At 42.6% G+C, this 25,627-nt stretch overlaps 1 protein-coding gene across 9 annotated transcripts in view; it reads left to right on the top strand.

Annotated features, from left to right (window-relative positions):
• The window catches only part of MSRA (methionine sulfoxide reductase A), a 376,253-nt gene that overhangs the window by 256,679 nt on the left and 93,947 nt on the right, over positions 1–25,627 (top strand). For 8 of the 9 annotated variants that reach the window (XM_003271425.3, XM_030812391.1, XM_003271424.3 and 5 more), the window contains one exon: positions 13,474–13,580. The exons of the other annotated variant lie outside the window; for it this stretch is intronic. In XM_003271425.3, the coding sequence (XP_003271473.1) occupies positions 13,474–13,580 (107 nt within the window). The remainder of the gene's footprint in view (positions 1–13,473; positions 13,581–25,627) is intronic. 9 annotated transcript variants of the gene reach the window in all.

Here is a 25,627-nt window from a genome sequence, read left to right as displayed (position 1 = left end):
ATGTTGTCTTCTGGGACCTTGCTGGTGCTGACAGTGGTGATGAGGCTGGTGGATCCTTGCTCAAAAGCCTACTTAAGCTTTCTGCTGACACAGTAATCTAAAGAACTGGATCAGGTTCCCAGCATTTCATGGCTGATGTGTATTCTCCTAACTAGCATGGGCTGTGCATGAATAACACAATTCAAACCTCCTAGTCCTGCGTAGGACACGGGGCACAGACTGAGTGCCTCGGGCCAAGCCACAGGCACACCAGGCAGAGACTCTTCAGTTTTGTGTGACTTCACCCGCTAAATCTGGTTTCTCAATTGCAACCCATGTTGCTGTCCTCAGTCCTGGAGCAAGGGAGAGCAACATTTACTAAGCACCTCTTACGGGCCAGTCTTAGTGATAGATGTTTTATAATGTTAATATCATTTAAATCTGACCATAACCCTGTGAAGTAAGGATCATTGTCTTTGCTTAGCAGGAGAGGAGCAATGAGGTTCCAAAAGACTCACAATCTTGCTTAATGTTAGTGGCAGTATTTGGCTGCAGCTCTATCTAAAGCTCGGGTCTATTTTCTTTTTCTACACTAGAGGAATCCAAGCTTCCTGACTAGGAAGACCTCTTCTAAGGATGCACGTTTTTTTTTGTTTTTTGAGACATGGCCTTGCTCTGTCACCTAGGCTGGAGTGTGGTGGCACAATTGGCTTACTGCAACTTCTGCCTCCCAAGCTCAAGCCGTCCTCCCACCTCAGCCTCCTGAGTAGCTAGGATGACAGGTGCACGCCACCATGCCCAACTTATTTTTGTATTTTTGGTACAGATGGATTTCACCATGTTGCCCAGGCTGGTCTTGAACTCCTGGGCTAAAGCGATCCACCTGCCTCAGCCTTCCAAAGTTCTGGGATGACAGATGTGGCCACTGCGCCCAGCCGGGATGCGCATTTTTATGGATCCTCCAATGATAACAGTTGTGCTTGTAGTATATTTATAAAAGCAAATATATTAAAATGCTACTGTGGATTTAATTATACTTTAAATTGCATGCCTATTGTATTCACCACTTCCACGTCATGTAATTCTGGAAAATGGAACTTTTGTACACATAATGCATTCTCCAGGCTCTAGATGTTGCCTACTGCGCAGTTGGATGTGTGGACCTTTTCTGGCAACTCCAAGCCTTCCCAGAGGACTGTGGTATGGAACTGCTCCGGTATACTCCTTGGGGAGCAGTGGCCTCTGCAGAGGCCTCTGGCTGAGACTGCTGGTTGACCCCGATATTGGGGTTCCCCCACCTGTGTAGTTTAAGAATTTTAGCTGGTGTGCAGCCCCCCATAAAGACAAAATCCCTCAGACACCTTAGAGCTAAGTATGGCCACATGTCTAAATTCTGACTATGGGGGCCTGAGTAGAAGTGACAGCATGCAGCTTCTGGGTTTGTGGCCTTAGAGGAAGGGGCATTCTCTTCCACTTCCTCCTTCCCACAAGTTAGTATGGGGCTGAAGTGGTGGACCATCATGAAGCCCAGGGATGGAGCCTGACCCTTGTCCTGCTAGAGCTGCAAGACAGACGAGCCAGAGTCACCATCCCAGGCTGGATCTTTAGGCAAGAACTCTTGTTTAAACTACTGCTGTTTTGATTCATTTTAGGCTTCTTATTCTCATTTTCTACAGCAGCTGAACCTATGTCTTGACTAACACAGCCTTCAACTATAAGCTAGTGATGAACTCCCAGTCACCCTTCTGAAAGCCTTAATTACAGTGTTCCCTTAATTAAAACGTCTTTAATCAAACCTGTTGTTAAGAGTATGGACCCTGGGGTCAGAGACGTCATGACTGTGAACCAGATCAGCCCAGCACTCGCTGTGCGGACAGGCCTCATTTCTCTCTATCCACTTGACCACCTAGGTCCTCCAGCAGTCTACTAACTGGCCTTTCTCACCCTTTCTCATTCCCTGCTCCATAATGCCCTGTTAAAAACACAAAACCAGCTTTGGCCCCCTCTGGCTTAAAGCACTTTGCTGGTTGCCCAGTTTCTTTGGGATGACATCCAGACTCTTTACAGTGGCCAGTGTGGCCTGGGATTACCTGATTGCCGCTTGCCTTTGCAACTTTGGCTTATACCACAGTTCTCCCCAGACTCTGCCCCATCCATGCTCACTGCGCTTCAGTTACTGTGGCCTTCATCTGTTCCATTCCTAGAAGACTTGAGCTCTTTCTTGCCTCGCGCACTGCACCTGCTGCTTAGCCTGTCCATACCTCTTGGTCTGCCACCAACATTAGGCAAGAATGCAAGTCTTTGGAACCTCGTTGCTTCTCTTGTGCTAAGCAAAGTCAGTGATCCCTACTTCATAGGGTTATAGTCAGGATTAAATGCAATTGGCATTATAAAACATCTACCGCTAAGACTAACCCCTAAGGGGTGCTTAGTAAATGTTGCTCTCCCTTGCTCCAGGGTCAGGGACAGCAGGAGCTAAGTGACCGGCTCCTTCTCCTTTAAGTCTCAGCTGAAGATGTCATCCTCAGAAAGGTCTTCCCTGCCCACCCTAATTAAAGTAGCACACCCAGCCCTCACCCCCATGAACTTCTGTACCATCGTCCTCTCCTTCCTTCCTCTCATCATGAGGTAAAATCATGTGTTTACTTGTTTATTGCTTATTCTCTGAGTCCTCTAGAAGGTGGGCTTTGTATTAAATGTTTGCTCATTGAGCTAGTGAGTGAACCTCTGTTTCTGCATCTGTAATAGTGTGTGCCTTCTCAGTGTGGGGGCGCACACGGGAGCGGAGCCTGCTGTGCAGAGCGTGGCGCCTGGTGCAGAATAAGCGCTGGCTCTAATAGCTGTCGTGCTCATGCCGCCTGTGGAAGGGCCGCTTCCACCAGCTGCTGTTTGTTTGTCTTGTTCTTTCGTGAATCCCAGTATTTCTCTGCTTGTTCTCTATCATTTTTCCTCAGCTCATGTTCTGATTACCCCTGATGGCTTCCTATTCTTGGTTCACACCCTTTATCCTCAATCAGCTCCTCTTCACCCCTTTCCACCTGCAGCACAGCTCCCAGTTGTCCTCAGAAGGCTTGGTCTGGTTTGCCCCCGTGGGCTGCACCGTCTATGCTGTTGGGTTTCCTGGGGCCCTGGGACCACACATCCTGGCCTTACCATGAGCTGGGGATTCTGTGGGGCTCCTCAGCCTGCGCTTGGAACTAGAGAGCCTCCAAGGACGCTTCTCTGCTTGGTGTCCTTGGGTTTCATGGGCTCCCCTGCCAGACGTGTGCAGTCACCACAGAGCCCTGCTCCAGATGAGTTTTTTCCAGGTGGTCCCAGGGAATCGGGTGGGATAGGTCCACTCCGTGTTCAGGAGGTTGGCTCCCGAGCCTCTTTCCAGGTGCGCTGTGGAGAAGCAGGTCCCCTGTGCTGTCTACTGGGAAACATTCATTGAAGGGAGACAAATCGTATTTTCCTTCTGTTCCGCATCAACTTGGCAATAAAATACTGTCGTTCGTATGTTTGAACTTGCCAGATTAATATCTGAACTTCCTTGTGCTGACCCTTTGAAGTTAGTTTTTTAAAATAAGTCACCAGTTTTGAAGGACTATCCTTTTTTAGACCATATACAAGGAATCTATCATCTGCAAATAATTAGACAGTGGGAATGATATTGTATTGCTAATGAGCAGATGTGCAGACTCGGAGTGGAGGAACAGCTGCACACATATAAAATGCAAAAGCGACCCAAACCCAGCATTATGAATTCTGAAAGGGATTTCATTCTTTTAAGAATATCAGAAACAGAGAAAAATGAAACAAAGAATTTAACTGATATTTTTATTAATTGTTCTTTCAGTCACACTTTCCCTTGTATCAAATTATCATACGTGTTCATAGTATCTTTGTTGTTTGCAAAAGTGTTATTTGCACTTTTAAATCCTTCTGTCATATAATAGTATAAAGCTTATATTTAACATTTTTCCTTCGCCTTTCTAGTGTTAAAAGGGTTTGGTGGCTGCATGCTGAGTGACAGACTCTTACTGAAGGTCTTTCCTGGGCTGTGCACGATGCTAAGTGCTCATGTGTACGTGATCCCATTTGATCCTTAAAGCAACCTATGAACCTTAGACCCGTTTTATAGAGGAACAAATAGGCCCAGAGAGGTGAAGTGATTTGCCACAAGCCACTTACTATGTTGCTTGACAGAAGTGGAATTTGGACTTAGGGCTAAACTCGAAGCCTGAGGCTCTTTCTGTTGGGTGGCACATGGCCCCACAGTGCTACACATTCTATCAGAAAGCAGAAAACACGACCCACTGGAAACAGCAGCACATTATCCGATGATTTTAAACTCTTTGTGATGTCCATTACAATTTTATAATCCTGTTAAGGATTTGCAAGATGAAGAAGTTCAAGTAATCAGGCTTTTGAAAACTTTTAGCCAGGAAGAGTTTCACATATCTTAGATAGTAATGGTTAGGTCATTTAGAATTTGAATAAATTGCTGAAATGGTATGAAATCGATAAAAAGAAATGAAGTCAGAAGAATTACTAGACTTCACATAAAAGAGTACTGAATTAGGTCAGAGAAAAATCAGAGCTGATAACACTGGCAGGAACTAGGATTTCTAGGTTCCAGGAGAATAGCAGGCTGAATTATTCAGACCAAATTGCCCACTGAAAGCAGCTCCAAATGTTGAATAAAATACAACTATATATATAAAGCATCACATCAAAGAGCTGAGAGAACTATGAGGAATTAACCAGGTTAAAATGGAAGGCAACACAGGAACCCAGACAGGTAAGCAGAGGATTAAATATATCTTTATTCTGAGGAAACTTGTTAATCCCAGAAAATGTGAGCTTTGAGAGCCTTATTAAGGACGTAGAGGGAGTGACTGGCACAATTCCAGCACTTGACCCAGTGGACATGATAAGATGCTGTACCCCACACCTGGGGGGGTGCCTTCTTCTCAATCACAGATGGAACATATTCCAGGCCATAAAAGGCTCAGTATGTTTCAAAGGGATTAAAATGATATAGCTTTTGTTTCTTTTACCATAATGCAAGTATTGAGAAAATCCTCTTATGTCAAGAAAATTTAAAAATTTCTGGCTGGGCGTTATGGCTCACATTTGTAATACGAGCGTTTTGGGAGGCCAAGGAGGCAGGATCACTTGAAGCCAGGAGTTCAGAACCAGTCTGAGCGACATAGTGAGGCCTCCGTCTCTACAAAAAATTTCAAAAAAAACCAGCTGGGCATGGTATCACATCCCCGTGGTCCCAGCTACTCAGGAGGCTGAGGTGGAAGGGTTGCTTGTGCCCAGGAGGTTGAGGCTGCAGTGAGCCATGATTGTGCCACTGCACACCAGTCTGGGCAACAGAGCAAGACCTTACCTGAAAAAAAAATCTGAATATCCTATTTCTCGAAGATAAGTCGTGATGGAAATTGTAACATACTTTGAATCAAATGATAATTAAAATACTATATGTTAAAATTGATAGGGCGTAGGTAAAGCAGTTCTCGGAGGGACATATAGAGCCTTGAAATCATATATTAGAAGAGAAGAAAAGCTGAGCTAAGCATCCATCTCAAGAACTTAGAAAATCAGCAAGAAATTCAACCCAAACAGTGTAAAGTAAAGAAATAACGAAGGGCAGAAAGAAATGAAATGGGAAGCAAACAAACAGAAGATCAAAAAAGCCAAGAGTCGGTATTGCACGGTGGCTACAAAATTGATAAAGCTCCGGGAAGCTGTTCAAGGAAAAAGTGAGAAGGCACAAATATACAACATTAGGAATAAAAGGTGGGATATCATTAGAAATGTGGGAGATTTTACAGAAACAGGAAGACATGATAAGCAACTTTATGTCAATACATTTGAAAAGTTAGATGCATTCTTTAAAAATATAGCTTAATAAAACTGAATAAAGAAACCACTGGCTTCATCAGTGAGTTCTCCCAAAATTTAAGGAAGAAATAATTGCAGTTTTTCATAATGTTTTCAAGAGATTAGAGAGAGATGTAGTCCATCTTATGATCCTTGCATAATCTTGATAACAAAACTTAACTGTGTAAGAAAAGAAAATTATAGGACAGTCTTACTTATGACTATATTTGCAGAAATCCTGTGCAAAGTATTAGCAAACTGAATTTAATAGTATATAAGAAAATAATACATCATGACCAATTTTAGTTTCCTCCAAGGAACAGAAGCTTAGTTTGGCACATCAGTATTAGCCCATGTAATTAACCACCTTAGCAGGTATTTTAAAAACATGTGTGATTATTGAAATAGATGCATAAAAAAGTATTGAATACAATTCAGTATTCATAAATGATTTAAAAACACATATAAAAGATGCCTTTCTTATTCTGATAAGGAGTACGCGCAAAAGCCTATAGCAAGCATTGTATTTAATAATGAAGCACTGAGAAACTACAGAGAATGCCATCGCAATTTCTAATCAGCATTGGACTGGGGATCCTAGCTCATGCAATAAGTCAAGGAAAGAATAAATACATACTGATTGAAAAATCCACTAGATACCTATTTATCTTTCCCCACCCGGACACCATTCCTCATGTCCCTCGAAGTGGCCACGTGACTGAGTTCTGGCCAGTGGAATGAGGAAGAAGTTGACATACGCTGCTTCGAGACCTGGCTCAGAAAAACCTCCTGCGTGATCTGTGAACTTTTCTCTCTATATTCAGTCTGCCTGCTGAATGTTAATGCCAAGGGAAACCTTTGAGGCAACATACTGGAGGTGGTGAAGCTTCTGTCAGCCTAGGCCCCTGAAGAGTTCATGAAGCAGAACTGTTACCATCTCCTTTTTATTAACTGCTTTGCATGATTATGAAAGAAACTTTTATTATGTCCATCCACTGGAATTTCAGGGTTTACTTATTTACCAGGAACTGGTACCTTGAAGTGGAGTGCTACCAAAAAATCTAAGGAAAAACAAAAAACAACAACAACAACAACATGGCATTGGCTTAGTAGTTAGACAGCTGGAAGATCTAATATTGGGTCTTGTTTATGGTTGGTAAACAGACCAATTCTCTCCAAATCGTTTTATGAATTCAGTGCAAATCCAAATGAGATCCCAACAGTTTTGTTGTTGTTGTTGTCATTGTTGTTTTTGTGGATCTTAAAAGCTATTCTCGACATTTATAGGGAAATGGAAAAGTCCAAGAAAAGCAAAGATACTTGCATAAGAACAAGAGGATGGGAGGACTTTCTTCCAAATACCGAGTCATTATAAAGCTACAGCTGTTAAGACATTGTGAATCTGATGTAGGGATGGATGAACAGAGAGTTCAGAAACAGACCCACTCATGTCAAAGTATGACAGATGACAAAGTTGGCATTTCATGGTACTGGGGAAAGAATGGCTTTTTAATCAACAGTGGTAAGATAATTTTCTTATAGGAAGAAAGTTAATTGGATTTCTACCTCACACCATACACAAAAATCAATTCCAAGTAGATTGAATACATGAATGTCAAAGGCAAACCTATGAAACTTCAAGTAGATAATATCTTCATGACCTTGGGTTTCAGAAGCATTTCCTAAACAAGACACAAAAGCACTAACCAGAAAGGAAAAATATTTGACAAATTTAACTATATCAAACTCTGACAACTTTGGTTCATCAAAAAGCATCATAAAGAAAATGCCAAGAACAAAAAAAAGAAAAATAAAAAATAAAAGCCAAGATCAGAGAGATTATATTTGATAAAGGATTAGTATTCAGAATATATAAAAAATAGACTTAAATATATGTGCAGTATTTTTTTTTTAGAAAAGACAGACTGCTGAGAGAAAAAATGGGCAAAGGACTTGAATTATGGCAAAGAAACATATAAAATGATAATTAACATTATTAATCAGGAAAATGCAAATTAAGATCAAGTGAGATTCCATTACACACCAAGCAGACTGACAAAAAGTGAAAATCTGACATTAGCAGACTTTAATGAATTGGCAAGCATTTAGAGCTCCAGGAATTCTTGTGCAGTCATGTGGTTTTGTAAATTGGTACAACTACTCTGGAAAAATAGTTCAGCATGCAGTTAAGTTGAAGACTTGCAACTATACACCAACAATTCTATTTCTAAGTATCTACTCAAGAGAAACTCATGCATATGTATAAGAGAATACATGTCAAGAATGTTTTTTACAGCCCCAAGCTGGTAATGTTCACTAAGGGTAGAATGTATAAATCTATTGTGGTGCATTCATACAATGGGATATTACGAAGCCATGAAAATGAAGAAAATGGAAAGACCTCATGATCATAATTGTAAGTGAAAGATTCAAACTATAGTATAATTCCATTTATATTATTTTAAAAAATAGGCTGTATTAGTCTGTTCTCATGCGGCTAATAGAGACATATGTGAGACTGGGTAATTTTTAAAGAAAAAAAGGTTTAATGGACCCAGAGTTCCACATGGCTGGGGAGGCCCACAATTATGACCAAAGGTGAAGGAGGAGCAAAGGCACATCTTACATGGCAGCAGACAAGACAGTGTGTGTAGGGGAACTGACCTTTATAAAACCATCAGATCTCATGAGACTTATTCACTGCCATGAGAACACCATGGGAAAGACCCGCCCCCCATGATTCAGTTACCTCCCACCACGTCTTTCCCATGACACAGGGGATTATGGGAGCTACAGTTCAAGATGAGATTTGGGAGGGGACCCAGTCAAACCATATCACAGGCCAAACAAAACTAGGTTTATTCTGAATGTGTCTGTGTGCTAAAGAAATTATTGCAAAAACCAGGTGTGGTATAGCTAGAGAGACGGAAGGCATTGTCATCAATACAGACACATGGAAGACTCTCAAGGGTACTGGTTGTACTCTCTTTCTTGACATTAGTGGTGGTGATGTGAGTATTCACTTTATAATCAATAATTATAAATAGAGTAATAGTAGACACTTAACTTTGCGTATCTATTTTATGTACTTCTGTACATTTATGTACTTTTCTGTAATTGAATCTGGAAACTACAAAGGTATAATATGTCGATTGCTACTTCTGCCAATATGAACACTATCCATGAGGGACTAGCTTTGTAAATGTGTGTGCACATGTGTGCTTGGTACTGATTTCAATGTAAGCATGTTGTAAATCTCATGTAGTGGGGCACTTACGCTGTAAAACTTTAATGAAGCAATGATGTAAAACTTTGGGTGTAAAACTTTAATGATGTAATGACTTGCAATGATGACCTAAAAATTTTACTATTTCGAAAGTTTTCTAATATTTTCATTATTTGGCCAAACTTGGGATTTTAGAACAAAAACAGGCATGGAGTCCCAAAAGACATTCTAGGACACATAATAATTAAAAAGATTTTCTTTGGCTGCCATAAATAAAATTTCCCTTTTACACTAACAAAATTCACACTATGATAACTTTTTACCTTTCATGAAGAAATCACCACATCTTTTCAAAATAATTTATGGCTGTAGAAGTAATGTGTACTGCTTAGTGAAAATCAGAATCTTTCATTTTTCTTTTTGCTTTTAGATATGGAATAAATATTTGGCACCTCTGTTATAAAGCAACACTATTTCATCTCCCCTGAGAGGCACTGCATGAAAAAATGCAAAGAACATTGTGCAGGTGATAGATAGTGACTGTATTATGTGGCTGTCTTCCTTTTAGAAGAGAGCCACATGATATCTTTCATAGATCCCTGTATTCCACTTTTTTTTTTACTTAAATTTTATGTATTTACAAATAGGAATAATAGTGGTTAAGATCACGGACTTTGGAGTTGGATGGTTCCAGATGCAGCACTGGCCTTCAGCAGGCAGAGAGCCACATGATATCTTTCATAGATCGCTATATTCCACTTTTTTTTTTTACTGAAATTATATATATTTACAAATAGGAATAATAGTGGTTAAGGTCACGGACTTTGGAGTTGGATGGTTCCGGATGCAGCACTGGCCTTCAGCAGGCAACCAGCCTCTCTCTGAGTGTCAGTTTCACCTTTGAGGGAGTGTCAGTTTAACCTTGGCATTGGGAGAGGGTGGGGAAATGGGTTTACTAATATCCTCCAGGTATTTGCAGAATTAGGTGAATAACATAGTAAAGCACAGTGCCTGGACATAGTGAGAACTCTAGGATTGTTACTACTTTGATGATCCCTCTCCCTCTGTCTCTCTCTCTCCTTCCTCCTCTTCTTGTCCCTCTCCCTCCCTCCCTCCCTCCTTCCATTCCTTTTGATGAAAGGAGGGCTGTCCATTCATTTATTCAGTGTTTTAAATTAAAAATGAGCTGTCAGTTAAAATGGACAGGATTAAGCTCTCAGATAAAGTGAGATGGTTATATTCATAGGGCTTGTCTCAAACACCTAAGGTAAAGGCAAGGTGCAGCGGGAAGTGTCACCTGGGTAATAAGAAGTGTCATCTTTTACTGTGAAGGATAGAGGCTCATCCACCTAGGGGAGGACTTCGGGACACCATGGCATGTTTTTTCACAGAGACCCTATTTTCCAGCAGAAGGCAGGAGGCCACCCTGAAGCAGCACCTGGGTGAGCTCTCCCACCAATGCAAGCATCCCTTGTGGTCTTCCTGTGCCACTGCAGCATGCAGGTAGCCTTTGGTGCAGCAGACCATAAGGCAGGATCCGTTTTCTCTTAGCAGCATTCTATAGAAGAGAAGAATGTGGAGGTCATGCTGATAGGAGTCACTCTGTTTTCAACCAACATGGATAGTCCTGCCAATGAGATTGCTCCTGCGAAGCTCCCGAAGATAGAGATAGTGATTTCAGACCCTGAGGAGTTGGTCCTGACTTGTCCTGATATTCACTATCAGCTGGTAACTCCTGGGACCTCGTAACGTGATCACCTAGCAACAACTCTTAGCATAAACTTCCCTTTAAAGTTCTCATGTTCAGACGCATTTATCATGTCTCCAATCAGGATGGATAAAACAGGGTTGTTATGTAAAGATGAGCTGAGGCTTAGGAGGCCCTTTGAGCAGAGGAGAAGTCATCGTCTTATGCTTCATTATAGATGAAGCGTTTCTGTTTTCCACTGCTTCCTCCAGGTCTGTCGAGGGGGGAGAAACCTCAGAGCAGTGTTAGGGTTGTTTGTCCCTTTAAAATCTTCCTTGGAGAAAGTGGATGGAGAAATCTCAAGCAGTTGGTAGATGCCAGGAGGTCAGTTCTCATCAAGAATGCCCCAAAGCCCAGTCCTCATTAATCAGTTTATAGAGTACTATGGAAGAATTTTAAGCACAAGATGTTGTTTCTGAGCCAGTAATTCTCTTTCCACTCAACACTGAAAGCCCACTGCTTGCTTTCCTGGTACGTGAAGACAGCCAAATAGTGTCAATAATTTTTCCTCATAGTTTTTCAAAAGGCAAGTGGAGGGCACAGTGAACTTTGCAACACTTGTTGCATCTGTGGGAAAGGGGGCTCTGGGTCACTGGGTGGTGATTATGCTCACTCAGGGTTCCAGAGAATTCTGTAGCTCCTGGGAGTCTGATCTTTCCACGCATCTCTGGTCCCCAATGTGACTTGTCAAGATACCTATGTGGTTACACGCCCGACCCACCAGCTTCATGACCCACCAGGTCGCTTGTCAGACCTTGTCCGGCCTCTTCACAGTTCTCAGAACGTTCCAAGCTTGTTCTTATTTCTGGGTCTTGGGCTGGGATGCCCCCTCCCCAGCAGGTACCCTACATCCAGAAGCACTTTGTTCCGTTGTCCTCAATTATTTTGCTGTAACTTCTCGTGCATCCATTTTGGAAGGAGAAAGGGCTTTGGTGTTGGGGCGATCAAAGTTTAAATCGCAGAATGGCCATTTACCTGCTATGTGACCTCAGGTGGGTCACTGAATGTCTCTGATCCATAATTTCCTTTTTGTCAAAGAGGGTTAAGAATATCTTCTTCACAGGGCTCATGTGAGGATGAAACAAGAAATGATGGCAAAGACCTCGCACAGGGAAGTACAGTGTCAGGCTCGTGACTACTCTTCCCCCTCCCTCCCTCGTCCTGGTTATTCCTTGAGATGAGGGATTATGACCTAATTCTTCTGTAGCCTCCAGAGTGTGGAGGCTACAGTTGACACACAAGAATTCTTTCTGCTGGAGAGAACATATTTATTTGCAGAAAAAGGAAAGACATATAGGAGTTATTCTATAACTCAATAACATTTTTCTGTCCTATCTCAAAATATAATTTTGGTTAATTTTGCCCTCTGGAGAACAGCATTATAAAGCGTGTTTAGATCGATTTATGACAGTCAAATATTTCGTTTGTTTTGTGATTCAGTGGGTAGACAAGCAGGGCCACTTCTTGTATTCCCAGCCGCTCCTGGATGTTGGTTCTTTCTTCTGGGTTTTCAGTCTGTTGAGCTTCCAGTCATCTTTCCCAGTGAAGCATCTTTCTCATCTGGACTTCAGGCTTGAGGGTAACATGCTCATCCTCTTGAGAAGTGGGCATCAGGGCTTTGACACAGATGCTGCCTGTGTTGCAGCTGCTTTTGCAAGCAGTACCAGTTCCTTCCTAGTCCCTGAAGGCACCGCACTGCTCCGCAATCCTTACCTTTGTTCTTCCTTTACCCTTGGCACCCACCTGCTGCCAAGACAAGTCACTTCCTTGATACAGCCTTTGAGACGTAGGCCCCTTCCCCACTGATCACACGAACTTACCCACTCCCTTTCTGAACCCTTGCATTTTTTTAACCTGCACAGATTTTCCCTTAACACCTCTAATACTTGCTTACGCCTGCTGGTCTCTGTTTCCCCTGACTATATTAGGAATGTGACTAGCTGAAACATGCTACTGGGTCCAATTCCTGAATCCCAGTGCCTGGTTCATTTTCACGACAACATGGTGGCCTACAGGGGATCTATGGCAACCCTGTGACTGTTTCACTCTGGGGCACTGTCACACTCAGATAGAAAGTGACCATCATCCACCCTTCAGCTGCTGAGACTGGCAGAAAATGCTCTTTGCTGACTTTAAGTTGCAGGCTAGATGGGTAGATGACTTTAGTCATAGGTGCAGGACTCCTGCTACGTGCCAAGCACCGTGCCAGGAATTTACACAGATATTGTCTCATTTCCTCATCTGCCAAGGGAGGAATGATAAAACCTTCCATACAGGTATCTCCTTAGGACCCAAGGAAATAATATGTATCATAGTGCATTACATGTGACAATTGGAGTAGATCGTTGTTTAAATATTTCATGTAAAAGTATGTATTCATAGAACATCTAGTATGATCCAAGACCTGTGATAAATCTACCTGAGTTCAGAGATATTTGTTGTAATTAAAACAGGCAAATCAAAACAGATATATTTCATGCTTGTTTAAAGAAAATGCTGTAAACAGAAAATTAAAACAAGCACTTAGCAACACATCAGGCTCAGGGATCATATGAAAAGTGTCAAAATGTCTCAGCATTGTGCCCATTTTGACGCTGGCACTGTCGCCTGGTGACCAGGTAACCCTCCCTGTTTTCCGCTTTCCCAGGTATGCGTCAGGGGAATGACCATGGCACTCAGTACCGCTCGGCCATCTACCCGACCTCTGCCAAGCAAATGGAGGCGGCCCTGAGCTCCAAAGAGGACTACCAAAAGGTAGGGTTTGCTGGGCTCCTGGCCCCTGGCTTAGGCCACCATGACTAGGGCCAGGTTCTGATTTTAGAGGGGAGTCTCCTGCTTTTCAATTGGAATTGTGTTTTATTTGCACATCTCTTAGAAATTTCTGTCAGCCTCTAGGAGTGGAGCCATCGTGTCCAATACATGTGCTAAATGAGGTTTTAAGAGTAGGCGTGGGCCAGGGCCAGTGGCTCATGCCTATAATCCCAGTACCTTGGGAGGCCAAAGCAGAAGGATGCTTGAGGCCAGGAGTTCGAGACCAGCCTGGGCAACACAAAGAAACCCCATCTCTACAAAAAATACAAAAATAAGCCAGGCATGGTGGCCTGCACCTATCGTCCCAGCTACCTGGGAGGCTGAGTTGGGAGGATCATTTGAGCCTGGGAGGTCACAGCTGCAGTGACCTGTGATTGCACCACTGCACTTCAGCCTGGGTGACAGAGCAAGACCCTGTCTCAATGTAAACAAAAAAAAGAGTAGGCCCTTATGTGTTTGCCTTTGCATCACTCATCTAGATGAAGATAGAGCCTGGTAAAATCAGTATTTTTCCTTCTCTCTTTATTTCTGTCTCTGTCTGAAACTCTCTCTTTTTTTCTTCCCTCTGTATTAGTTTTACAGGGCTATTGTAACAAACAATCACAGTGTAGTTGGTTTAAACAGCAGACATCTATTTTCTCTCAGTTCTGGAGGCTGGAAGTCCAAGATCAAGGTGTCGGCAGGGCTGGTTCCTTCTGAGTGCTCTGAGGGAAGGATCTGTTACAGGCCTCTCTCCCTGGCTTCTAGATGGCTGTCTTCTCCATGTTTATATTCACATCACCCTAGTTTTATGTGCATGTGTTTCTGTGTCCAAACTTCTTGTTTTTACAGTCTCTAGTCATATTGGCTTAGTGCTAACCCTGATGACCTCATTTAACTTAATTACCTCTGTAAAGACCCAGTCTCCAAGGAAGGTCACATTCCGAGGTTTTAGGACTCCAAGATATCTTTTGGAGGGAGACACGATTCAACCCGTAATGCTTTCTCTCTCATAACAGTAAGTGGAATTATGATAAAAGTAGTTCTCAGAAATATATACATGATATTACAAAACAATTATTTTCACGATTGTATACCATTTTTTAAAATCTTCCAATAGAGATTTAGTTGTTTTAAAAACAACTTGAGTTGCTTTTGTTTTTAGAACTTTGTGATGGTACTTAGATTTTATCTTTATATTTTCTGATGTGGATTTGCATTTGACAGTAGAGCTAGAAGCTACTATAAAGCTGATCTATGTTAGAATTAGGTAAAAAGTCAGGTATGCAACAGCCCCCAGGAATGAGTGAGTTATCCCCTTATCCTGAATGGTGACAGAGATTGCAGAGACGAGGAGGCTGTAACTAGAGTGTCCTCTGATGAGCAAGTAGTAGGACGGGTGACTCATGGTCAGTTCAACTGTGATGAGTGGAGAGGCCTGAGGGAAGTGGTGACAGAGCCCATTCCTTCCTTGGCCCCTTCCACCTCCCTTCCAGCCTGGTCATCATAGGCAGACTGTGAGTTGGCCCCCAGTGCTCTATGCCCATGTGTAATTCATCTCCTTGAATATGGGCTGCATTTAGCAACTCACTTCTAATGAATGACAGCAGTGATGGGAGTGATGGGAGCACTGTGAGACTAGGTCATTAAAAGATTATGGCTCCTATTGTGAAAGCTCTCTCTTACTGTCAGAGAGAGGGTAGGGGAAGCCAGCTGCCATGTCATGAAGCACCCCTGTGCAAAGACTTACATGACAAGGACAAAAACCTGCCAAGAACCACGTGAGTGAACTTCGAAGGCCCTCAACCCCAGTCAAGCCTTCAGATGAGACTGCAGCCCTGCCTGACAGTTTGATTACAGCCTCATGAAGGACCTCGAGCCAGAGGCACCCAGCCAAGCTGTGCCACAGAAGCTGTGAGATAATAAATGTGTATACTTTGAAGCTGCTAAATTTTAGAGTAATTTAAGTATACTTATATTTCCATTCTAAAAACCTTTTACCTGTATATTCTTTCTCTTTTCCCTTTGTCATAATGGCTTTTCTAACAGTGGTGGGCTAACCTGGCCATTTATGGTGGTGGTTACACATGTAGGCTCTAGCATCAAATTTTCTCAATTCACATGTCATCTGTGCAATTTATTATCAAGTACCTGCTACTTAGAAAGCCATATGTTCTGTTTGACTCAAGCAGACCTGTGAGGATGAGGGAGACCCCATTATCTCCATTTTCCAGATGCTCAAAGACAGACAGTAATGACCTTAGAATAAATGAAGTTAAAGAGAAGTAAGACTGGATGCAGGGAGATGAGTTGGGTAGCTATTATAGGATTCTGGGCCAGAAATAATGGAATCTTTGTCTAGGATGGTGGAAGTATGGGTGGGAGGGAGAGATATTTAGGAAGTAGAAAGACTAGAACTTGGAACTTCATTGGAAGTGGAGAGTCAATAAGAGGGACAGGTCCAGGTCCAGGTCTTGGCTGGTGATTCTCACTAGGTTTCTGACTGGTGATTTTCTGTACAAATGTACAGAGAAGCAGAGGCAGATTTGTGGGGAAGGTAAGTTGTGAAAGTGCAGAGCCTCAGATACCCATGACATGTGCATCCAAGGGGCTGTTGGGAGGAGCCATGGGCTGTTTCTGCCTTGCAGGGAGGATTGTTAGGACTGCTAACTGGGCTAATGCTTGTGAAACACAGGGCCTAGCACACAGTAAGTACCTCATAAACAGGAACCCTTATTATTATTGGGAGTTATCAACTTATATTTGGTAAATGAAACCCCAGTTGCTGATAAGATCACTTGGGAAAAGTAATGAGATAAAAGCAAAAGAGGCAGGGTGCGGTGACTCACGCCTGTAATCCCAGCACTTTGGGAGGCTGAAGCGGGTGGATCATGAGGTCAGGAGTTCAAGGCCAGCCTGACTAACGTGGTGAAACCCCGTCTGTACTAAAAATACAAAAATTAGCCAGGCGTGGTGACATGCACCTGTCATCCAAGCTGCTCAGGAGGCTGAGGCAGGAGAAACTCTTGAACCCAGGAAGCAGAGGTTGCAGTGAGCAGAGATTGCACCACTAAACTCCAGCCTGGGCAACCGAGTGAGACTCCCTCTCAAAAAAAAAAAAAAAAAAAGGCAGAAGAGAGAGGACTTAGTACCCGAGTAACTAATTCCTCCACTTGAGCAGTGGGAGGGGAAATGTCCAACCAGGCAGGACACTACACAGGGCAGCACAGGAACCAACCCCAACCAAGAACTTAAAAAGTGGTTCAATTGTTTCATCCCACTGTATTTAATTATAAAGGCAGTACTTATAACTAGTACTAAAAGTCACATATGATAATGCCATCTATAAATTGCCTAGTGTAATGATTCATAGTTCTCTAGGGTACCAACAGTAATTCCAGGAGACTCTGGAAGCATACTGCCCTCTAGAATACTGGAAATCTGATGATATCCTGGTGTTTGCAATGAAGATTTTCAGTTCAAGGCCAGTGCCTTCCATGTGACGGTGAAGAGGCTTAACACCGAATTTTTGAGTTTCTATCCCAATATAGTTTCTACCCTCAGTTTTGAAGGGAACCCGCATTGATTTTAGATAAGTGATGTCCATAGGAGGTAAAATTTAGGTATTATATAATTAATTAATGAGCTGCTATAATTATCCTTTCATTATTTTCGTAGTTTTTGGAAAGATTAATCTTGTAGGCAGTTGTGCTGACCAGATGTTTTCTGGGTGTTCTGAACCTAAGCATATGGGAATTAAATGTGTGTGTGTGTGCGCGTGTGTGTGTGTGTGTGTGTCTGTGTCTGTCTGTCTGCATGTCTGCGTGTCTATGTGTCTGCTTGGCTTTTAAAAGTAGGATCTATTTTTTAAATAAAGACTGGGGATTCCTGTGCCTTTAGCATCCGGATAGCCGTTGCTGCTCACATTACCACATATAAACTGCTTAATCACCAACTCAAGGGACAAATGCTGTCACATGTCTTTTATGGTTTTGCATAAAAAAAAACTGACCCTAGATTCCACTGGGAGACGAGTTGAAAGTTCAGCGTTTTCATACCAGCTAATTGACTGAAACCCAGAGTAGTGACTAGACCAGTGCTTCCTTCCAACACCACTGTCCTTTCCGCCATGATGCTGTGGTCTCTTCGCACTGTCCAGTGGAGGACCTCTGGCCACATGTGGCTGTTGACCACTTGAAATAGTGGCTCACTGACTCAGTTCCTCAGTGGCTAGTGTGACTGAGGAACTGAATCTTTTGATTAATTTCAATTTACATTTAAATGGCCACATATGGCTGGTGGCTACCATATTAGAGAGCATAGCAGTTCATTAAGGGGTGAGCCTGTGCATGGGTGCCCATGTCCATGTGCATTGTAGAGGGGTGGGGCACATCATTCTGGATCCCTGGTCCTCTGCTCTCGCTATGGCTTATCCCAAGAGCACAGGACGGCCATGGAACATGGGCCTTCCTGCCCATCAAAGTGCTGCACCGGGAACTGCTCTCCCCTTTTTCTGCCTGGAGAGCACAGCATGAGGGTCAAGTTGTTTTCCTTTTCAGGAACCAAAGTGCCTCTTTGTGTACCCCATCCTGGTGAGCACTAGGGCTAACTGGACACCCTTGCCCAGGTGACCACTGATTTTCAGCTGAACTTAGCCTGGGCCCCACAGAAGGCAGAGCCCAAGCCAGAGGCTTGTGTGTGAGGACTCACTGAGGTATGTGGTTCCAGGGAGCAGGAATAAGACTGGGGAGGAAAAGGAGGAAGACCCCATACAAACTAGCCCCTGCTACTGGTAACTGGTTGTTTGAACCTTATCAAATGGCTAGGCATTCAGGGGAAGACAAGGAAGCATATTTCCATTGAATGCCATCACCCATAGGTTGATTCTGCACTTCTGGGCTGCACATGTGTGAGCTCAGGATACTGTGTGCCAGGGCAGGAGGCAAGAGACGAGGCGCATGGCGTTGAGTGTAAGATTGGGCAATGCAGGTGCATAAAAGCTGCACAAAGTGAACGGGGGTCCTTGCAGAACTGGGTACTGCGGCTGGCCTAGCAAGAGGCAGATGGGGCCACAGGGATCTAAAGTGATGCATTAGCGTCCTCTGGGTCCACTGTCTCTAAAGGGTCCTTCTCACCCCAATCCAGGGAAGGCAGCTGACTGCAATGGCTCAGGAATGATTTGCCATGATGGAATGACTTTCTGGCACCTCTGATAGAGGTGAGAAAGAAAATCACAGTTCGATTTTAGCAGAGTGCATCCTGCTACAGTCATATGGTGATATAATATGTACTTTTATATAGGTTATCTACCATAATTGTATATAGTATGTATATCTATATAATATCTAGCTATATAATAATAATAGTAATACTATTAGAACAGCAACAACAGCACCAACAGAGTACTTCCTAAATGCTAATCAACTACTATTTTAAGTCATGTACAGATCTTAGATGTTTATCTGTATACATATATATGTTTAGCTGTAGATGTGTATCTATGTCTTAATATAAAGTTAAATGCATTCATGTATTTATGAGGCCCTTTTAAGTTTTGAAACTTGAATGAATTTCTGACTGTTCGTTCAGTTGATATAAATGATAATACAAACACTAGAAAATCAACAATTTGAAATGCCTATGACAGGTGATGTTATTAGCTTTGATACCATAAAGAGGCTGATCAATGCTTTAGCCTTTACCTTAAAAAGTTATGTGGTTTCTAATACATTCACAAAATGGGGAAAATTGTTGATCTAACCAATTGCTTTATCCAATGAGGGAGGGAGAGCAGGGAGCTGAAGAGGTGACCCCTGGACTGGGCTTTCCTGTGTTTTATATCTAGGGTAGCCTTGAACAAGCTCCTGAAACCACAGAGGTGTTTAAGGTAGGGAGGGTCATTTCCTAACACTACTGGATTAGGGTCTAGAACTCTGTACTCTAGTCAGAAACATTTAGTTTCATTTCTAAAAGTGGGGAAATTGTGCACGTGACTCATTCTGTTCATTTTATATATACTGCTTTCCTCTTCAAAAGGCTTGGTGTTTCTGGCCCCATCACTACATTCGGGCCATTTGTCTTCTTTGAGCGCTGATGGGACCACTACACACTAACTGTAATGTTGACTTAGGTTACTAATTTGATAGTCTTCTTCACTAGCCTGCTCCCAGTGACCCCCTAGTAACCAGCTTCTTCAGCAACTTCTTTATACGTGAAGTTTGGAGTGATAGTATTGCTTACCACAGAGCAGCCATTTGAACAAAAAATTAGCTGATTTTATCACAGGGACCAATTGTTGAGCTAATTAGATATGCAGTACTGCTGAGGAGCCAGAAACCAAAAGTGATTTTCCATTGAAACTGTGGTTTTCTGCAAAGTTGGCTGTGTTGTGGATACCAGCCTCACCAGCAACTCTCAGAGTTTTGGCTGAAGAAGTTTGCTAGTTTCTAATCTGATTAAAAGAGGCAGGAAAGACTTAAGGAGGAGGATGGCGTCTTAAGGAGTGAAACTTGAACTTCACGCTAGTTTTGCTGACCTTGAACGTGCTGGATTCTGCTTACAGAATTTGACAGCTGCTTCATATCTTTGGTGAGCTGAAGACTTTGCATAAAATGTAGGGGGTTGTTTTTGCCTTCAAGGAGAAGACTTGATAATCTTCTCTTAGCCTCATTAAAAAAAAAACAAAACATTTTTCCTCAAACCTTTGGTGGAATTATTTGCTTATAGCAGTAATTGTAAGACATCATCTAATGTATTACTGTTTTTGGATTATCATATATGGACAGTTTACCTCCCAACTGAACCCATCACAAGAAACATTTCTCGATATCCTAAACTGAATGTGGCCTTCGGTAGAGTGAGGGTGGTTCATCTGTGATCTTCCATCCTAAGAATGTGACTCCAGCTCATTTAGGAATTCAGTCTTTTCCCACTGAGAAATTATGTTTCTTGAAATGTGAAAGCAAATCTAAAGAGCATTCTCCTGACCATGTGACCTGGTTCCTTCTCCCAGCTTTTCAAGTTTCGTGAACAGTAAGCACAATGCTTTCTCTGGGTATTTCTCTCGTGAAAAAGAGAGAAGAAAAGCAGCATTTTCCTTTGCATATATTTTATAATGTATTAAGTTCTAATAAGGATAAAATGTTTCTGGAGTGAATGTTAAATTACCCACTGTGTTTCAAATATAAAACAGTGTTTTAAAGGCTGTCTCTATCTGTCTCTCAGTGTTCGCCCACCCATCCATCCATCCACCTACCTGTCCCTATCGTCAATATATAGCTACGGTCTTTAAATATTTGCCATAATTTTATCTTAAACTTCAACTATCTAGCAATTTATTATCTATCATCTCTGTGTTTGTTTATAACTAATACAGGGTCATTTTAAAGAAAAGTTCCCAAAGTGAAAGGTAAAAAAACAGTATACATGTACGAATGGGTTCCAGCTAGCATTTTTTAGAGTAAAGGTTCAGTTTTGATTATTTAATTTTCTTCCCACTTAGATTGCAGCCAGATATTTAGTGACTCCCTATGCTCTTCAGTTAAGCCCTGACAAATTGTGGTTTGACTAGTGTGTGTGTTTTGTTGCGGGGAGGCGGGGAGGAAGAAGACAGTGTCATTACCAAATTACTTACTTGGCCGGGTGCAGTGGCTCACGCCTGTAATCCCAGCACTTTGGGAGGCCGAGGCAGGTGGATCACAAGGTCAGGAGATGGAGACCATCCTGACTGACAAGGTGAAACCCTGTCTCTGCTAAAAATACAAAAAGTTAGTCAGGCGTGGTGGCGGGCGCCTGTAGTCGCAGCTACTCGGGAGGCTGAGGCAGGAGAATGGCGGGAACCCGGGAGGCAGAACTTGCAGTGAGCTGAGATTGTGCCACTGCACTCCAGCCTGGGCGACGGAGCGAGACTCCGTAACAACAACAACAACAACAACAAAACCTACTCACCTGTGCTACTAATGCAGTCATTGCTGCTTTTCTTTAGCATAGTTTGGATGCCATCTCTATGGTATTTTTTTTTTTTTTTTTTGTATCAGTGACACTCTGAGTGTAAATGACACTCAAATTTAGGGTCTAGAACTACCCTGTGGACTCCACATCCCCGTAACAAACTGTCTACTTGTTATCTCCACTTGTTTGTCAATGTAATATTTTCTAAAATGAAGGTTTGATTCTTGTGCCCCCCTGTAAACAAGCCCCATGGCTTCCTCCTCTCTCCCCACTGATTGACAACCTTCCTCATCGGGTCATCATTTAACTTGCCTAACTAAGTAAGATCCTCAGAAATGATCCCTGCCTCATTCCTTTCCCTCGCCTTTTCCCTCCAATGAATCAGATTAACAGATTCTACCCCCAAGAGACATCCCCACTGTGCTTGCTTCTCTCATTTTCTCTCATGTTCACTCTCATGATTTAAGCCACCATTATCTGTTCCTGGACCACTGAACTTCGTAACTTTCAATGATTATGACCACGCGCACAGGCAGCAGCGTGATCTTCCTCAGTATAACTCGGGTCCTTTCCCTTCCCTGTGTCAGCATCTTCCGTGGCATCTCTGCTGTATTTGGAATGAAATCTGAACTCCTTCAGATGGTCTACCAGGTCCTTCAGAGTCATGTCGCCATCTTACCGTGAGACATCTGTAACTTCTAATCAGAGAGCCTAATTATCATAGTATATCTAAGATGTAACCTATAATTCTTAAAGTTCAGAACCTTTGAATAAGGCTCAAGAACTTTCTAGAGAACTGGGGACTCACTATGAGAACCACAGGGACTCAGGAAATCTTACTGTTGTGGAGTGAACCTCATCAAGAATGGTTTTATATTTCTTTGTATTTCAAAGTTGATCCCTGCATGGACTCACTATTGCCACAGAGAGACCAAATTCCGAGGCTGCGGACTTGCTGCCTGGTTGAGGCTATGCTGTGTATTAAAAGGAAGGATTAACCATCGTGTTCTTGACCCTAAAGGCTATCCTGCAAACTCTCTTGACACTAAAGTTGCTATTGTGATCATACAACATTGTTTGGTAGGATTAAGTCAGTGGGTGGCACGTGAAACTGCCTTCCTCTCACTACTTTGCCAAATCTCTGACTTTTTTGTCCCTGTGTTAATATCCTATAGCTACTATGACAAATTACCACAAACTGAATGGCTTAAAAACAACAGGGATTTATTCTCGCATGGTTCTAGAGGGCAGAAGCCCAAGGTCAATTTCCCCAGACCCAAATCAGGGCACCAGCTGGGCTCTGCCCCCCCGGGGGCTCCAGGGAAGAATCCCTCCCCGCATCTTCCAGCTTCTGGTGGGTGCCACCATCCATGGCCTGTGGCTGCATCACTCGTCTCTGCCTGTGTGGCCACCTGCCTCATCCTCTTCTGTGCATCTGATCTCGTCCAGCATCTCTCCAATAAAGACCCTTACAGTTGCATTTAGGGCCCACCCAAATAATTCAAAATAATCCCCCATCTTAACATCCTTATTTAATCCCATCTGTGAAATCTCTGCCATATAAAATAACATTCACAGGTTTTAGGGGATTGGAACATGAACATTTTGGGGGAGACCATTTTTCAGATGACCACAGGCCCCATAATCTGGTCTCCAACCGGCCAGTGTCATGTGTCCACCGCAAAATGGGAGACTGAAATTGGGGGTTCTTTCCCAGGCTGCTTAGGAGAGGTGGGCCTTGTTCACTAGGTGGGAGCCCATCTGGCTTGCCCTGACCCCCAGAAGGCACTCAGGTTTTCCAGCGAGATGGGATTTGATTTCCTCTCTCTTGGGGGAGTCTTTATCTAGTTTTGAAGAGAGGTGAAAATTTGCAGAAGTTTATCCCCTTTCATACATCTCTGCCTTCAAAAAAGACCCAGTTTTACTGCTATACTACTGAAATAAAGTGGCATACCAAAAATAACAGTAGAAAAAAATAAATCCTAAGAGCTAGAAGGATATTTGGGAGAGAAAAACGGTGTGTGTGTGTGTGTGTGTGTGTGTGTGTGTGTGTGTGCAAAAAGCATTTGGATGTTTGGCAAGAGTGGTCTTAGTCACTTATTCTCTTTGAGCCCTGACTTAATTTCTCTGATACCAATTTTTAAATGATCTAAGCGTAGATAACAAAATTTCCCAATAGGTTCATTATAAGAATTAAATGTGATATACACACACACAAACAAGCTGGCATGCAGTAGTGACCCAATATACATTATTGAAGCTGAGCCCCTTCAGTTTTATGATCCAGAAAATAGTTTTAATTATACCAACCCAAATGAGAGAAATTAAATATACTCAATGAGTATTTAGCCATGCTATAACCATCATAATATAACTGAACCCGATAGTTGCCCAGCAAGAGGTACATACAGATCCTTTGTGTTTTCTTTTCAACATCTATAGGCTGAAAATGTCTTTTTCTCCTTACTGTCCCCCGCCCATGTTCCTCAGTAAATTAATTACCTTATCAAATATTAATTATATACAGATTCATTGCCAGACTTGCGTTACAGTTGCTTTAAACAAAGCTATCTGAGGCAAGGTCTTGTGAAGTTTGTGGTAATAAACCGTCCCACATACAGTCACAGAAGCTCACATGTGACAAATGCTCTTTTCTGCAGAGAATTTCCTAGGAACTCTTCTCCCATTTTCTGCATTAAGTAAGCTTGTAGGGGGCTTGCATTCACCTGTGTGTCCCCAGTGCCTGGTGCTGTGCTGGGCACCTCACGATTGTCAACAAATATCTGTTGACCTGAACTGAAGTGATGTAGCATATAAAGAATCCCATTTTGTTGCCCCTTGTTATGGACTGAATATCTGTGTCCCCCCAAATTCATATGTTGAAGCCTTTACCCCCAGTGTGATGGTGTTTGGACTTGGGGCCTTTGGGAGGTGATCAGGGTTAGATGAGGTCCTGAGCTGGAGCTCCCGTGATGGGACTACTGTCCTTATTCGAAGAGACACCAGGGAGCAGGCTCTTGAGAACTCTATTGCTGTGTTTCTTGCCGCACACAGAAGTCATGTGAGCACAAATAGAACTGCCTGGAAGCCCTCAGAAGAGGTCTTGGAATAAACCTACCTTGCCAGAACCTTGATCTTGGACTTCTCAGCCCCTAGAACTGTAAGAAAGAGAAGCCTGTTATTGAAGCTACCTAGTCTGTGCTATTTTGTTATGGCAGCCCGAGCTGACAAGAGAGCCCTGTTTTGTGTGCTGCACTCCATGGAGGGGTGGGCAGAGGCACTGGCTTGGAGGAGAACACCTGGCTGGAGCCCTGGCTCTGCCTCTAGTGACCGTGACCTTGGAGAGGTCTCTATGGCCCTACTTATTCTTTTGTAAAATGGGAAAAATAAGAACAGTGGAATGTTGTATGCCTTTTCAGTGCTTTCTCCTGTATTTTGCTGGATAAACGTCACAGTCACACACAGGCTAGGGCAGGATCTGTCCTCTGACTTGCCTATGAGGAAACTGAAGCTCAGAGGTGTTCATTCACATTCTCAACATGACCCCCATAGTAAATGTAGAGAGCTAGAGTCATTTGACACTGAATTCCATAAGCTTTTCACCCATGCTGTGTGGAGATACATGCTAATCTGTCAAGCATTTTACGAATACAGTCATTCTTCGGTATCCAACGGGGATTGCTTCCAGGACCCCCTGCAAATACCAAAATCTGATGATGCTTAATCCCTTATATAAAATGACATTTACATATAACCTATGCACAACCTCTCGTGTACTTTAATCTCTAGATTACTTATACCTAATACAATGCAAATGCTATTAATATATAAAAATAGTTATGCTGTATTCTTAAAATTTGTATTGTTGTATTGTTTTTATTCGTTTATTTATGATAATTTTGATCTGTGGTTGGATGAATCCATGGATGCAGAATACAAGGATACAGAGGGCCGAATGTATCAGGGTTTAATGGGTGACTGCAGAGGTAAGGCTGTCTACAGTGACTTCATCCTGCCTTTCTAGAGATCCTCAAATTTCCAACCATAGTTACAATATAGGA

The sequence above is a fragment of the Nomascus leucogenys genome, chromosome 4 (assembly GCF_006542625.1).
Source record: "Nomascus leucogenys isolate Asia chromosome 4, Asia_NLE_v1, whole genome shotgun sequence".
Classification (NCBI taxonomy): domain Eukaryota; kingdom Metazoa; phylum Chordata; class Mammalia; order Primates; family Hylobatidae; genus Nomascus; species Nomascus leucogenys.
Note: the sequence above shows the minus strand (reverse complement) of the source record. Positions and strands in the feature narration are given on the sequence as shown.